Raw genomic sequence first — 16,681 nt, 5'->3', positions numbered from 1 at the left:
AAAGTAGCAAACCAGTCAGAAAAAGAGAGCGATTCCATTGCGCAGCGTAAACATTAGTCATCCCTTGAAAGTGAGCATATCAAGAGGTAATATTGAAGAATATTGCAGGGTTGCTTATTGTTATTTAAATCCAAATCGTTTCCTTTATTTGTTCCGGATTTCAATTGTAACAAAATTAAAAGTTTTAATTTCAATTACAGTTTCTAATCCCAAGGTATTAAATAATGTTAAGGCTATTGCATCATCACAGCTCATAAACATTGAACATTAAACATTAAACATTAAACATTAAACATTAAACATTAAACATTAAACATTAAACATTAAACATTAAACATTAAACATTAAACATTAAACATTAAACATTAAACATTAAACATTAAAAATTAAACATTAAACATTAAACATTAAACATTAAACATTAAACATTAAACATTAAACATTAAACATTAAACATTAAACATTAAACATTAAACATTAAACATTAAACATTAAACATTAAACATTAAACATTAAACATTAAACATTAAACATTAAACATTAAACATTAAACATTAAACATTAAACATTAAACATTAAACATTAAACATTAAACATTAAACATTAAACATTAAACATTAAACATTAAACATTAAACATTAAACATTAAACATTAAACATTAAACATTAAACATTAAACATTAAACATTAAACATTAAACATTAAACATTAAACATTAAACATTAAACATTAAACATTAAACATTAAACATTAAACATTAAACATTAAACATTAAACATTAAACATTAAACATTAAACATTAAACATTAAACATTAAACATTAAACATTAAACATTAAACATTAAACATTAAACATTAAACATTAAACATTAAACATTAAACATTAAACATTAAACATTAAACATTAAACATTAAACATTAAACATTAAACATTAAACATTAAACATTAAACATTAAACATTAAACATTAAACATTAAACATTAAACATTAAACATTAAACATTAAACATTAAACATTAAACATTAAACATTAAACATTAAACATTAAACATTAAACATTAAACATTAAACATTAAACATTAAACATTAAACATTAAACATTAAACATTAAACATTAAACATTAAACATTAAACATTAAACATTAAACATTAAACATTAAACATTAAACATTAAACATTAAACATTAAACATTAAACATTAAACATTAAACATTAAACATTAAACATTAAACATTAAACATTAAACATTAAACATTAAACATTGGCTAAATTAAACGAATTGGCTTTGAAAGAAATTGGACTGGAATTACACCTGTTTCCAACGTTACAGTTGAATCTCGTGTTATTTACTTCAAAACGTGTTAAATCGTTGTTAAATCAAGATGAAGAAGCATCTTTTATTACTTATTTATTATTCGAAAAAAAAATGCAAACATTTTCTATTGCTTTACGTTACAAATGTTTGACTACCCCTCCCGCTTATTTAAAAATCGTAACGTTTGACCTTTCAGGGATACATAATTGATGAATGACGTCTTACTGCTTCTTAAAAAAGAATGAGTAAGAAGAACAGAAAACAACAAAATCGCTGCAACTAGATCGATGAAATTTACGAATAATTATCATAAAATATCATGTTCGAAACAATTTCGAACAGCAATTTAATTATTTTTATGTATGTGGACATAATTTGGTAATTCCGACTATAGCTTTTAGGAGCCACATTATCTTTTCCTTTAATTATTTTAAAATGATACCCGAGTTTTTACTGCAAGGAAACCCACAAAAAATATTTGTATACACGGCGATACATGTCAATAAATTCCAGACATAAGTGCATTCAATTAGTCTTAAATCTCCTGCATTCGTTAAAAAAAAATATTTTGATCTGCTTGCATCTAGTCAAACATTATTTCTACATAATCTAATGTAATGTAAGGGTATTTCGCCATATTCTAGACTTGACTGTTATTTGAGCAATTTGTATTGATTTGACACATCGATTGCCAAATGCAAAAAAAGTTTCCTTTTGATTAAATTTTAAAAACCATTTTAATTTGATCAAAATTGTAATCTTCTGTTGAAATTAGATCATAACTAATTTAGCGGCTAAAACCTACAACTTCAATCAAAATTATACGAAAATTAGCTATAATTTGGATAAAAACCTCGAGATTCGATTCTCGCTAATATTCGAGATACGCTATTATCCCCGGTCGATTTAAAAGGATTCACAGTTCAATAAACAAAAGTCAACATGCTTAAAACAATTCCTGATATGAAAAACACTATTCTCAAACTCTTGAAATAAGCAATGCTTGATTTGAAAAATATAATTGTCCAGCACTTTAAATACGCCAGCCTGCATTTTGAACACTGTTCACATGAATTAAATGATTGTCAACCTCGATTGAATAGGTGTCAAATCCGGTACGGTTTATTTTGAAACATTAAACTTTGCAATAAATCGTATTCAAAAATCATCTCATTAATAAAAAAAAATGTAGCTTATATCATTTTTGTTTTAGTGAAAACCACAAAACTGTTTACATTTATTCTTATTTTATGTCAGCATTTTATCAACCAAAACAATCGGTGCCAAATCTGACTTCATTCGAAGTTGACAATTATTTAAATAAAGTTGCCAGTGTAAAAAATGTGCGTTGACGTACAGTATATGTTCAGTAGTCCGCACTTGATTGAGTGTGCATTATAGAATGACGTTTTGACGTCATAATATTTTTTTTAAACCATATTTTACCACTTTTGATCGAACACTGTTCACCTCATGAATTTAGTTGTAAATAGTGTGGACTATCGAGGTGCGGATTATCGAGCGTGCGGATTAAAAAGGTGCGGATTACTGTATTGGCATGTAGTAGCCAATTAGGTTTTTCAAAACAGGCATTGTTTTAGGCATGTGAAAAATTCTTTTTTGGACTCAAACCCTGTAATAGTGTATATCGGGAAATACCTGTACTAAAACTTCAGAGATATTCTTTTTTAGCGACATCTAGCGGATTATTTTAAACTCAATTTCCTCGCCCACGACTTGCTCAACAGAGAGCGCTATACTAATATTAATTCAGTCGACAAAATTGACGGGCTCGTCGCAACCCGTTGAACAATCACAACTTAGGCAGCGGTCTAATTTCGCTTTGACATTGTTTAGCGTAAAAAAATAGCCAATTAACAGCTCAGAGTTTATTTTTTATCATTCACTTGTTGAATAAAGAATTGAAAAAATAATTTTTATTAGACCACTGCCTTACAAGGTTGTAGATGATATTATTGACATGTTCAGCGAGTTGTTGATTCGTTCGGGCATATAATTGCCTCTTTCAGCGAGATATAGAATTGTTAGGAAGTAGGCGTTGACATGTTTGGTTAAACTGTAGAGCTGTCACTTTCGTATCCCTTGGACTGCAGCTTGGATCATTCTCATCAGAAGGTAAACAAACGGGGTTTAAAAATGTTTGTTTCAACTAATTCATGTATTAAACAGCTTGGGGAATGTTTATTTGCTACATTTAGGACTTTTAATAATGAAAAATTAAACGCTGCGGCACAGGGTGTAAACAAAACAAATGATAGCACTACAGAATCGCCGAACATGTCAACGCCTGCTTCCGTACAATTCAATATCTCGCTGAAAGAGTCAATTATATGCTCGAAAGAATCAACAACTCGCTGAAAAAGTCAATATAATCCTCGAAAACCCTGTAAAAAATCACTCTTCAAAATGAAAATATCCAAAAATTCAGCAGTGATGTTTGGTTTTCAATCATTTATATACTTTAAAAACAAGTTGTTACAAAATTTCAGACCTAACATCAAACATCAATGTCAAAAAAACCCTTCCAACGACACATTAATTATCAAAATCTAACCATCATATACTAAAATATGATGGTTTATGTTCGATCGAAAAATAGCTCAAATTTGGGAAAAACACAAGATTTATACTTTGATGGCCTATATATCAGTAAGTTTAAGATAAAAACGTGAAATATTTTGGTTTCAACTAAGTTTAAGTATCTATTTTAAGGAAATGTTTATGGTGTTAACCTGCGATGAAGTTGGTTTTCGATTTTTATACAGGCGTTTGCCCAATGTGCATGGGTGCGATTCCAAAAACGTATGTATAGGATGCTCGCTTCTGTCACCAAACATTTTGCAAAGTTATGACTATCCCACTACTTTTCTAGAATGTTTGTTCCTGCAAGTTAATTACCATCGTAGAGCTTTACTACAATTACTAAGATTATCCGCATAATAATATCAGATATTATTGTGCAATATATTATGTACTATATCATATACATACGGATTTTAACATAAATAGATAAGATGTACAAAATGAAAACATGTACATGCGATTTACTACAATCACATTATGACGAAATATAGCAGCGCCATCTATTGGAGTTTAGCTTGGACAATTTGTTAAAAGAAGGTTGCATACTTTTCCTCAACAACAAGCATGTTCAACACTGGCATAAAGCAGTGCTACAAAAAGAATACGCCCTCTGCGGCGACCTTTGCGGAGCGATCGAGTTTGGCAGACAGAGTATTACCTTTAGCGAATGAGTGAACGTTTAAATCTTGTTTCAAAAAGAAAATTCAAACTGAGTGTATAATTTTTTTTACAAATTTTTATTATTGAAACTTAGTTTTGTCTTTAAAAATTAAAACATGAATTAATGAATCAAAATAATAAAATATCCGATCCGGGCGATCCCAACGGGCCTTGAACCCACGACGGGCATGTTGTTAAATTGAGCAAGTTTACTTTGTCTAAACTAGCGATGTGCTAAAAATAGAGTGAAAGCTGTAAAATTTTGAATATTGACTTTCCAACGCGATGTTTATTTATTTTTGTTTCCTACCGTTATGGTTAGAATTTCACAGAAAGGCCCAAATAAATATGTTAGTTAAAAGTAAAAATGTATTGTTTAGTTTTTTGTGCTTATAGGATAAATATTCACACACGGATAGACAAACGACGGAAATTAATTCTATGCTAGTGTCACTTCAATTATTCACACTCAATTATTTACCCAGCACGTATCCACGTCTCGTCCCAGTCCCTTTTTAGACATACTTGATGCTTTCTAACACAGACTATCCTCAGAATAGAAGAGTTAGATTTGGGAAAATCTTGCATGTTTTAAGAACTTGAACCACCCAGTTCGTTCGTTTGAAAAAAAAACTGAACTGTAATAGCAGCTTTTTCGTAATTTCATTCGTTCGTACATTCTTACGTTCATACATTCACACGTTCATGCGGTCGTTCGTCTGTTCGTTCATTCATTCAACCGACGAGTAGGTTGTAAGTAGCTTGTGTATGACTGGCAATTTCACTAGTTATAGTAAAACGAACGAACTGCAAAATGGTGAACGCAATTCGTACTTAAAGGAACTGATCAAACTGATTCCATCTCCCATCTGCACTCCTCTGCGCATCGTGCCACACCAGTATCTGAACAAAACGGCTTCCGGATGACACGAAAGATTGCCATGTGTGTTTCCAGGTTTTCGATTTTTGATAGCGGTATAATAAGAAGGCGACAGTCTGGAACAGTGGTCGGCAAACTGTACAGCCAAAAGAGCCAAATACTAAAATAAAGGTTTTAATGTTTCTCGTGAAAACTACATTTATACTTAAAATGTGAAAGTTCTTCTTCTTCTAATTGAAGTAAGACATCCTACGCGGACATCCGAGCGGCCTTTACAGGCTTTCAAGACTTTATTCAGTATAATGAAGCCGAATAGTCACAGTCCTTGCTACGGAGGGACGGTCCATTCCGGACTTGAACCGATGACGAGCATGTTATTGACGACTATATCACGGGACCGCCCCTTGTCAAAGTTCTACGAAATATATATAGGGAAAAAAGCCGCCATCTACGTACCCACGCTGCAGGCGGCTCACGAGACGTACTTTACGAGCATTAATTTTGAAGGATTAGCAGTATAATACTGCATTGTTGCTGGCTAAGCGAAAATAGTGTTACAAAAAAAAATATAAATGCTCACTAGTTAATTTGATTTCGTTTCTTTTTTATGTACAAAGGTCGAGAAAATGTCATATTTACTTTTCTCATTTATTTCCTCTATTTCAGCGATCGGCACAGTCCGGCCCGCGGTCCAAATGCGGATCTGGCCCGCAAAAGGATTTGCTTGATTTTTGAAGATAGGAAGAAACTATTCGTATAACAAGTTACTGGACAACTTTTAGCATGAAATTTCATTGCGTCGTACTTGTCTTCCCTCGATTATCGTAATATGGATTGATGGACTAAACTTTATGTATCGAGAAGTGGACTCTACGGCACACTTTTTGGACAGGCTCATTCAAAATACAATAAAGTCTCGATTCATTTATTTTAAAATAACTTTACATGCGTTCGTTCCTCAGCAAAATATTGTGGGTCAATGTATAAAGTGACAATGTAAACAAGATACTCTATTGTGAGTCATAAAATTCAAACCAGATTCTATTTATCTGCGAAATCGATGTCTGCATTATCTTTAAGTAGTAAAATTAAATGTATCCTAGTTGAGTTAAAATCTTGTTTCCTTGTATTTTATAACCGCACGTAAACGCTTTTAAAAGTCATTGCAAGCCGCACGCACAACTTCGAAGCCTTATGGGTTTGTGACTGAGTCCTGTTGGAAGCAAAAACTATCTTATCCCAAAAGTATTTTAGTGCAAGGCTTTTGATAATGAAAAACAATGGCAATTCCTCTTTGGTCCATCTAGCTCCTCAAATCAACTTAGGTGATGAATTTTAATATCGTTTGACTGCTTGTATATCACCAAGATATACAATCGCTCCATAAATGCGATCATTTTGCTTGTTCAAAACTACCGCCAGAGCAATCAATTTTATCCAAAAATAATAATATTGTGACCAGCATGCACTTTAAGCAGCAACTGAGATCTGACTACCATACTACTTTTACAATTAGTTTTAATAATAGGAATTACCAATCTTTAATTTTGCTTGGATGACATTATTACATTCAAACGACAATATCACCATTCGTATTGCTTGATATCATTATCCAATTATTTGATTTGAAATCTTTTATAATGTAATAATTTGAATGCAAAATTAACTGGCCCGCAGCTCTTGATCATTTACACAATTTGGCCCTTTACCTCAATACTGGCAAACACATGAATCTATACTTATATTCTAATATAATTATGTCCCATGTAAAAAAAAGGATGATAAACTTTGTTAATGGTTATTCAATTTAAAAATTTTGTTATCAATTTTAATTCAATATTCACCAATGGGTTTTTTCTTCTTGTACTTGACTGACGACCAACTCAGTAATGCCGGCATATGAAAGCTTTCTAGACTTATTAGTAATTATCACCTAACCTAAGACGGTCATGTTATAAAATTGTGTGAGATGACAGCTGTATCACAGGAACGACCTAGATGTTAAATGATAATTAATTTAAATTAAAATAGTTTAATAACAGGTATTATTATATTAAGTGCTTGTTTTATAATTCAGGAGGATGTTTGTTTTAAATCATATTGTTTTACACTGCATTGTTGACATTAACACACAATTGATAGGACTGAACCTTTCGTTGCTATACTTTTATTATTGAATACAGGTAAAAAAGTGTGCAAACCATCCACAAAAAAATGAGTTCTCTCACAGTTTTACGCTCACCATGAAAGCTGCAAAGTTGCACACCTAAGGACTTTGTTTTCAGTTTCCATCCACTAGACAACTTTAGATCATGCGCACGTTTGACAACGCTCAGAATCTCAACCGGGTATCCGTAAAGATGATAGCTATGAGTAGTGCCAACTTGCATAGTTCCCAACGTATCCACGAGGTAATTGATTGCTTAAAGTTACATTGAAACATTGCTAAATCGTTGGTGTTTCTAATGCATCTTACATCATTATTCTACGTTAAAAATAGTGCCAGTGTACGGTTTTGCACAGGATTTTGTACGCATTAATAAAGCGTGTACAGTTGTGTGTTATTTGTATCATCGCATGAATGTATTGTGCTAAACTGAAAACCTATGTTCCTAGAGCTGACAGATGTTTAATAACATAATATTAGGTGACCTAGCTGTGATGTAAGCAAGTAAAACAGGCATTCGAACAATAAAATAGGGAACTGTTCACAATATTACCAGTGAAACCATTAATGCTTAGTCTTTTTTATGAGTTTATCAAAACCTACAATTAATTATTTGTCAAAAAATGGACCAAAAAAGTTTTATTTAACGGGAAAGCTTACTTCATCAAATAACTTACGATATGCAGTAACGATGCTGCTATTGCCTCAGTTGGGGGACTACCGCATACATTATTCGCCGGTAAGGTGCAAACAAAAGCGTTGGGTGCACAGGGGAACCGGCGGATGAGCAGATACAATGAATGAAACTTCACCCGACAGTTCACTCTGATGCAGCTAGCAGAGCGAAGGGTCTCTCTCTCTCTCTCTCTCAACCAGCATTATATCAAAAACTGCGAAGAGAGACACTTCTCTCAACAGTCGTAAGTGTCTCCCGAGGTGCACTCTAATAGCAATCAAAACACAGCGTCTTCACAATTGCATCTAACGCAGATTCAGTGTTACAAGAGAAATAAGTGAAACAAAGTAACAAACTCTTCTCACATTTCAGATAACTTTAATCAACGTTTGATAGTTTAGTTGACAAACTCCAGTTACAAACTAGAACTGTATTCCAAACAACAAATTCGCAGCAAATAATTTCTTATTCTTTGTGCGTTTTTATTCCTGCTGTGCTAAGCTGTTTCTTTTATGCAATATTGTGTGTTACTACAAAGAAAACGAAATCTTCTTCAGAAATTCTCAAATTATCAGCTAAGATCCGGTTTTGATGGATCCGGTTTGTCTCTCTAATCTGTATAGTTAGATCATCGTCACCATCCGTTTCATCTACTTCAGTTTAGCAGCCCACTATGATGCTGCTGGTATGATGTTCGCTTATTGTGACTAATATGTTCGAAATGGTCGATCGACCAGTCCGTTCCTAGTATCACTCACAATCATGTGTTGGAAATACAGAACCGATTAAATGTTGCAATTTGCTACATGTGAACGATAATCACGCACGAGACTTTTACATTCACCTGCACTTTTAGTTCCTCCTGTAAACAAATTCAAAGCGTTTCATTTCTAATTTACAAAGAAACATTCCTAAACTTCCCACCACAACCACTAAACATCATATGGTGTGAGCGTTTGTATGATCAATACTAATTAACAATGGGTTAGTACAAACTTATGTACGTTCAATCTCAAATTCAATTTCGAAGCTATCAATGATAAAATCAATCCAATGCAAAAGAAGGTGGATTGAAGTGAAATGGAAAGTGCAGGTCGATTATAGCAGCATGCCCTTTGCTGTTGTAAGCCGTGTAATGCCGACAGTGAATTCTAGGAAGAACTTTTATAAACTTTCTAAGTTTGCTGTGAATGTTGAGAACCATAAACATCTCTACTTTCATGCTTTAGATTGTGCAGTAATGTAGTTAACAAATAACGCGCTAGTGCAAATGTTTGTGAAAAAATGTAAACTATTTTGACCATTACATCGCATTATTTCTGCCAATGTACCACAGTCACGATGCGGTCGGTGACGACACACATCGACACATACCACCGAGTGCTAGTCGTCCACGCGAGAATCCACACAACGCGTATAAAATCAAGCGTTCACTTGTAACAACTTTTCAGTCTAATTTCCTACGTGATCGCGAGTAGACACACGTTTCTTTCTTCGGAGTGTAGAGTTTAGTATAGACAGGATGGTTTAAAGTAGGAGGTACTCATAACTTCAACCCATTGCCCAAAATGCAACTGTTATTAGTGTGAAATTTCGATCTTCACGATATAAGTGGTCTTTTTTCATACCCACATTTCTACTTGTCACTACACAAGAGGGTGTGTAGCACGTGTCTGGTGTCAATATGTATGTTTAAGTTAACTTGCATAGGTGCTGTTTCCTTGAGGATTTATAGTGATGACTGTTCCTAACTGATCTATTTCTGTGAAAATGTACTCAGTGGGCTAGTAATGAAGATAAACGATAAACCAATGCAGTGGAATATATACTTGAAATTCTATGATCATATTCTGTTAGTGCACACAGCATAAGATCGACGGTACGGCGAACTACTTCGTCAATTATTTTCTTTTTGCAAACAGTGTAGAGATAAATAATCCCAGACTACTTTCACAACTTCACCGGCGCTCCAGGGCATATTGGCTAGGCGACAATCATTGCGATGCAGGGACGGTAGGGATCGTACATTCTGCTTAAACCGGGCGTTCATCGTTCGCTATTATTCAATTGACGTTCATAATCAGGCCCCTGTACTGCCACCAGAGCACTGCCCATCGAGGATCACTGATCATCGCACCAGACTCGACAGTGTCTTGTGAAGCACACCGCAATGCCTTTAACATAAGAACGTGGAATGGAATTCACACTACGCACTTCCTCGCGTCTTGAGTGGGGAGCTACAAAAAAAAGTTGCATCACCAACATATCATGATCACCAGTAACACGCTCGGTTATGCTAATAGTTAATGTGGTTGAGGTCGGCCTAAAAGAAAAACTCGTAGCGAAAAAGCGTAACCTGTTTGATCTGATGTTGCTAACGTTTGCCGGTTTACAGTAGCTTCTGTTCTAGCAATTTTTGGTGTCCATAATAGTACAGTTATACTGAAACAGTATCAACCCAATCTTAACAGCTAACTTTAGCTCTTTTTCATGATACATATTGAAATAACACAGAGGTTGCTGCTGTTTACTCTTCTACCTTTACGTTTCAAACACATGTATTACACGTTAGAAGTTTTAATTCTATTTACTAGTGCTGTTGTAGTGTGTTGATAAAATAATACCAGACGGATACGTAAAAAGTGACATTTCAATACAAGTAAAACATCCAAACCAAGAAACTAAACAACATGGCCAGCAGTGCTAGACGGAAAGTCAAGGCTAAGTTGCAGGTTAGCGTGGTTGTCATTCTTTTCCTTGGAACTTTGCTTGGAGAAAGTGTGAAAGGAAGTGAAGATGAGCAGCCGGTCATCAGTTACATCAATCGTGAGGCAGCGGGAAAGAAAATTTTACCCGATTTTGCATCGGTTCAACTAGGCGACAGTGTTCCCGAGCAGTATCGCGCAGCGGCAAACAGATTCGCACAACTGTGGAAGGAACACGTGACCGGAATCAAAGGATACGATACAGTTAAAGGTGAGCATTTTACAATACAATCAATGATATACAATGAGAGTTAAATTTGTTTGATTCTTTTTACGTGAAAGCATAAACGCACAAACTGTTGATCATCGTGGCTAAAAATAAATTCATACTCTTTGTTTTATACCTTCCTGTTGATGCGTATCGCGACCAGCTAAACTGAAACACAACAAATTCTTTTACCACTATTCATGATTAATTATTCCCTTCACGAATTCACCCGCGTAAGGGAGGCACCATGATGTACGTGCTATAGAGCTTGGGTCACCTTTAAGACTAGATAACGTGATCGGACCGCAATGTAGGCCAGTAGTTACATTCCCTTGAATAAATGATATAGAATATTTGATTTGGGTTTCAAATTAATTAGCAATAGTAAGTGTGATAGTTAATTTAAATCACGTACAGTAGCTAATTGTTTCATTTGTTTATTCATTTTATTTTTTTCACACCAAAAGAAATGCAATCAATTTGTCCCTGCTCCATATAATTATGCGAAGAACATGTGTTCGGAGAAACAATGTTATTTAGCACTTCATTTTTTGAAGCATGAAATCTCGTGATGTAGCTCGAATCAGAGCTACTCCATTACAATTTATAGACCCTTCAAGCAATAATTCATTCATCAAGGAAAGCAAGTCTTAGAAAGGACAACGACTTTTGCATGTGCGGGTCGCACGATGCAAATACTGTTTAGAATGCATTGGATAGCATGTGCATTTATTCATTGAGACAAGCCGTTTATATTATAGATTTTTTTTTCACAGTGAAATGTAACGATTCTCTGAGTATTGCTAGCCTTTTAATGACATTGAATTAAATATCTTGTGTGTACACGATAAATATAACAGAATATGTTGACTTAGTTCCGATTTACTTTACGTTACTTAAATACATATTATGCAGTTCACACATTGTAATACTAATTCATTTCATTGTATTTACCTTTTCCCGCAGACATACCTTTTACGCTCATAGTACCGGACAAAATTAACGAAAGCCTATTCGACGGCAATGAACCCAAAATACGAGAATTCTTGCTCGAGCACGTAGTTCCCGGGGCGCTGGTGGAGGTGAAAGATCAAAATACTTACCTTAATTTAAACCAGCATCCTGTTCATGTGAATCTGTCCTGCTTTGACATGCTCATGGCGTACGAGATAAACCAAAGCGCTAAAGTACTCACCAAGCGCAATATTACCGAGAATCTTAGTCTGGTGTTTATTGTCGGCAATTTGACAGAGTCGGATGTTCACAGCTCCTCCATAAATAAGTTTAATAAACGAAACATCCAGGAAACAAACCGGTAAGCATGATGTGCTTTACACCTCTAGCATGCACATAAAACCTACCCAATAACGTTTCTTCATTCACACAGCTATAACGAACCGCAACGATTGGAAATGAAAAATTTTACCAAGGAGCTTGCGTCAGGCAAAGAGAATCGAATTGGACAACATTTAATGAACTTCCTAGCCGGCATGAAGTCGGGAACCAAAGTCTTCCAGCACTTTCTCTCTAGCTCCAACCTTAGCCATCTTATGGACGACAGCTCCTATATGGTTTTCATCCCATCCGATACGGCCTTCCAGCGATGGCACCCGATAGACTGGGGCTTTTATCCCTTCAGCGTTCAAGAGTTTACTGAAACTGTTCTGCGAAATCACTTTGTACGTACAAAGCAACCCCTGCGCATGGCGGATCTACGGACAATCCAGGGAGAACAGAGGTTCAAAACTCTTGGCGGAGAGTACATTGTACTTAAGAATAAACGTAAGTAGACATGACTACACACATACATATGCAGCTTATTGTTATAATTTTATCATTCCGTCGTTTTTAGCATCACCAAATGTGAATAATGTTTCCGTAATATCGGACTACACGCTTTCGAATGGCATCGAAATTTTTGTAATATCCGAAGTTCTCTTCGTTTCCGAGGCTGTGGTATCACGATTACATCAGGTATTTAATAGTATTGAAATGCGTCTCAACGCATAATGTTGCTCGATATGTATCGTCTCTCAAGACATATTACACTGATAAAAATTTCATTCTTCGCAAAAAAAAAAATTTCCTTTCAGATGCACAAAGACAAAGAAACACCACCACTGTTGGCTTTCCCTTGGTTTGGAGCTCAGTTTTTATCACATTCCTTCCTGGCACTGGAACGCGACACACGGTTCACTCAAATCACCCGGTTTCTCAACACTGCCGAAATTGCACAGTTCATTTCTGGCTCAAATTATACTTTCTTCGTCCCAACTGATGAAGCGTTCGAACGCTACAGCTTTGATCTACTTCCGGACAGCGTGCTAGCCTCAGAAAAGGGCATCAAGATGCTGCTGAACCATTTCATTCGCGGCCGGTTATACGATCGCGATCTAAAGGATGGAGAGGTGATTGACACGATTGGAGGAATGCCTGTCAAGATACAACGCACGTTCGAAAACACGGTGCGTGTCAATTCGGCCCGTATTGTAGAGTCAGAAGTATTTGTCTACAATCTGGGAACGATGTTTTACATCGATGACGTGCTCTATCCGGATCTTCTAAAGGATGAAGTTAAAGCGATCACAGATTTAAAAAATGTGGACCGCAATGTGCCAGATGGTATTGGTGCTAGTGATGCATACACAACGGAACAAAACCCTCCAATGACCGATCGATCGACAACCACCACCTTCCGATCGCTCTACGGATTGCTAACGACCAATGCCGATGTGGAGTTGGTACCATTGGAAGTTACTGAATCCAGCAAACGCAACAGTGACGAAGATAGTGCTCAGTTTCAGGACGATGAAATCATTACGCCCAAAGCGCTGCCCGTAAGATATTTTTACAACCCCAAGAAGTAACGTGCATCGACGTGCATTACATATCAATTTGTGCACTCAGAACACGATTGTAATGAGCCTTGAGCGAAACTATATTTATCCTCACGAATTGTAGAATATGCTGTAACTGTAACACTATGTGGCATATCCGCCAAGAAGGAGTCGCTGCCTCACAGCCGGACAGTTGGTATAATTCATTTTAGATTCCATTCATTTGCCATACACCAATTGAAAAGTGCATAGGAGCCTTTTAGTGATGTTTATTGTAGAAAACTTTCAACAAAGCAGCATTAATTCGATTGCTGTCTATAAATGCCATTACCAATACGTTTAAAGAGCAATGTAGGTTAAAAGACCAGTAAACATTTTTTTTTTTAATTCAGATAATTGTGTTACTATTCAAAGGAAAAAATTGAACAGGCCTACCAAAAACCCCCTCATAAATGAGGTATGACAATGAATATGATAATGTGAAGCAAAAAAAACAGAACAATAATGTGCTATCTAGGCAAAATTGTGCATCAGCGGAGACAACGTATACCACTCTCTAACAAGTATTGCTACTCTATAACTGGTTACTGTTTTCAAGATTTCTACTGGTAAACATAGAATAACCAACTGCATCATCTTGGATACAGCAGCATAGACATTCCGAGGACTTCACATTCAGGTAGGTACTAAGTACAGGCATCTCATTAAGCTAAGTGTAAAGACGTTGTTTAATTTTGCATATGATTTGGAAGTAGCTTCGCTTACTGCTATTTTTTTTGTCTTTATTTCTGGGTTTTCCATTTTGTCTCATTTTGTTTCGACATTTCATAAATATATGCGAAATAGCTGGTCTGCGTTACACATTGCAAACATATCAAACAATATGTTACGGAATATCAATTTCAATCAAGGCGTATCATGCCAATTTTATCTGTCTCAAACAGCTGATTTAACTCGCTCAACCAATTTTTGTTATTTTATACGTGTATAAAACATTGAAAAAAAAAGTGTTAATAAACTTTTAAAAACATACATCTTATCTTAATCTTATCTTAATCGCACAGCACTCAGCAAAGAAACTGCTTGAACATTCAGCTCAAATTTATTTATTAGATCTTACCGTATCTAAGTGTCGTAGCACTACAACACTTTTTAACTGAAATATGTTAATGGTAGCAGATTCCTTTGGTTGTTGTTATGCAAATTTCAGAAAGGATGTAATATATATTTAATTATGCGTATTCTTTCGATTGTAGTTGGTTATTGTAGGCATTTACTGTCTACGGCTGTGACATGAATAAATTGGTTACTTCTAGTTATGGGCCATATCAAATTAATTTCGTTTACAACGAAAAACATAATGGATGTAAGTCGAGTGAATTAACAGACTATCCTTTTGCTTCTCAATAATATACTCATCATGTTATATCATGTTATGGTTATAAGCAAGGAACCATCTTCTCCATGCAAATGTCAAGTGATCGCAGCTCTGGATTTGATTCGTAAATCCACCCCAACTCCGCTTTACTGAATCCGAATCCGGCTTCGAAATAAATATGATTCCGGCTACTCCAACCGAATCTGGTACGATAATGTAACGCACGTATTATTTGACTTTGCCTGAAAGACCTGAAAGACTTTGCCTGAACGAACGAGAGTTTTTCGAGCAAAACTGACAAAAAAATCGATATGAAGGCGATTAGTGAAGCAAAATTCAAGTCAAACCCCAAGCTCACAAAAGCATTGAAAAAATTACAAGATTGCGTTAACCGATGAACAAAATGACTTTACATTTTTCAAGATCTAAAGCCAAGATATCACCTGGAAGAAATGAGTAGTGATTAAATTACACAAGACAAGTACGATCTTAACAAATAGACATATCTATTCCTAACTCTAACAAAATAACGAGGTGAGAGGATCAGAGGACTTTCTACTTCATATTATTGGCGTAACTGGCAAAGCCCGGTCATGCCGGTCCATAAAAACTTTCGATACTTATTTAGTATCACGCAGCCGGAGTCAGTCAGTTCTTGCTATGGAGGGACGATGTATTCTAGATTTGAACCCACCACGGGCATGTTGTTTAGTCATTCGAGCCTACGATTGTACTACGGGACCGCCTATTGAGAGGACTATTGTGGCAGAAATTATAAATTTTTTGAAGTAACTGAGAATGTGGAACACGATCAAAAGCATACCTGAAGTCGGTGTCAAAAACTGTTGTGTTCTAACACTTGTATTTATTTAGACACTTATACAACGTACATAATAAATAAACATAAATGAAACAATCACAATAAAACGTATACTGTACGGTGGCCGCGCACCAGCCGCACCGAGCGCCCCTGCCGAGAGCTCCTGCTCGATCGGCCTTCGTACACACCCTGTCTGTATGGCGCTCGGCACACACTAAGCCTTGCGCTGCTTAGTGTGTGCGACAGTGTGCGTGTACACTGTCGTCCTCCTGGACGTTGACCGGTGGCAGCGCAACTGCCACGGCAAGTCCAGGGGTCGGCACGGCTGCCCACAACATCTCCCCCTTTTAATACCGAAGGGCTCGAACCGA

General features: G+C 35.6%; 1 protein-coding gene across 7 annotated transcripts; it reads left to right on the top strand.

The window, feature by feature from the left end:
- The first annotated feature begins 7,749 nt into the window (after positions 1-7,749).
- LOC120902243 lies at positions 7,750-15,144 on the top strand. Of its 7 annotated transcripts, XR_005739393.1 has the most exons (7): positions 9,719-9,841; positions 10,897-11,278; positions 12,242-12,590; positions 12,663-13,057; positions 13,128-13,249; positions 13,369-14,791; positions 14,959-15,144. XR_005739393.1 is itself a non-coding variant. In XM_040310818.1 (6 exons), exons 2-6 carry the CDS (start codon positions 10,993-10,995, stop codon positions 14,140-14,142), a joined length of 1,926 nt encoding a protein of 641 aa, XP_040166752.1. In that variant the 5' UTR covers positions 7,750-7,870; positions 10,897-10,992; the 3' UTR covers positions 14,143-15,144. The 7 variants fall into 7 exon arrangements, 6 of the variants coding, with proteins under 6 accessions (XP_040166752.1, XP_040166751.1, XP_040166753.1 ...); XM_040310818.1 differs by lacking the exon at positions 9,719-9,841 and adding an exon at positions 7,750-7,870 and having other exon boundaries at positions 13,369-15,144; XM_040310817.1 differs by lacking the exon at positions 9,719-9,841 and adding an exon at positions 8,547-8,649 and having other exon boundaries at positions 13,369-15,144.
- Positions 15,145-16,681: the final 1,537 nt, after the last annotated feature.

Source organism: Anopheles arabiensis, chromosome 3, assembly GCF_016920715.1.
Source record: "Anopheles arabiensis isolate DONGOLA chromosome 3, AaraD3, whole genome shotgun sequence".
In the NCBI taxonomy this organism is placed as follows: domain Eukaryota; kingdom Metazoa; phylum Arthropoda; class Insecta; order Diptera; family Culicidae; genus Anopheles; species Anopheles arabiensis.
This window is presented reverse-complemented; position numbering and strand designations above follow the sequence as displayed.

Coding starts and splice junctions, on each gene's coding strand:
- LOC120902243 (XM_040310818.1), top strand. CDS start 10,993: ATGGCCAGCAGTGCTAGACGGAAAGTCAAGGCTAAGTTGCAGGTTAGC. Junction 12,591..12,662: donor AACATCCAGGAAACAAACCG/GTAAGCATGATG, acceptor TCATTCACACAG/CTATAACGAACCGCAACGAT. Junction 13,058..13,127: donor CATTGTACTTAAGAATAAAC/GTAAGTAGACAT, acceptor CGTCGTTTTTAG/CATCACCAAATGTGAATAAT.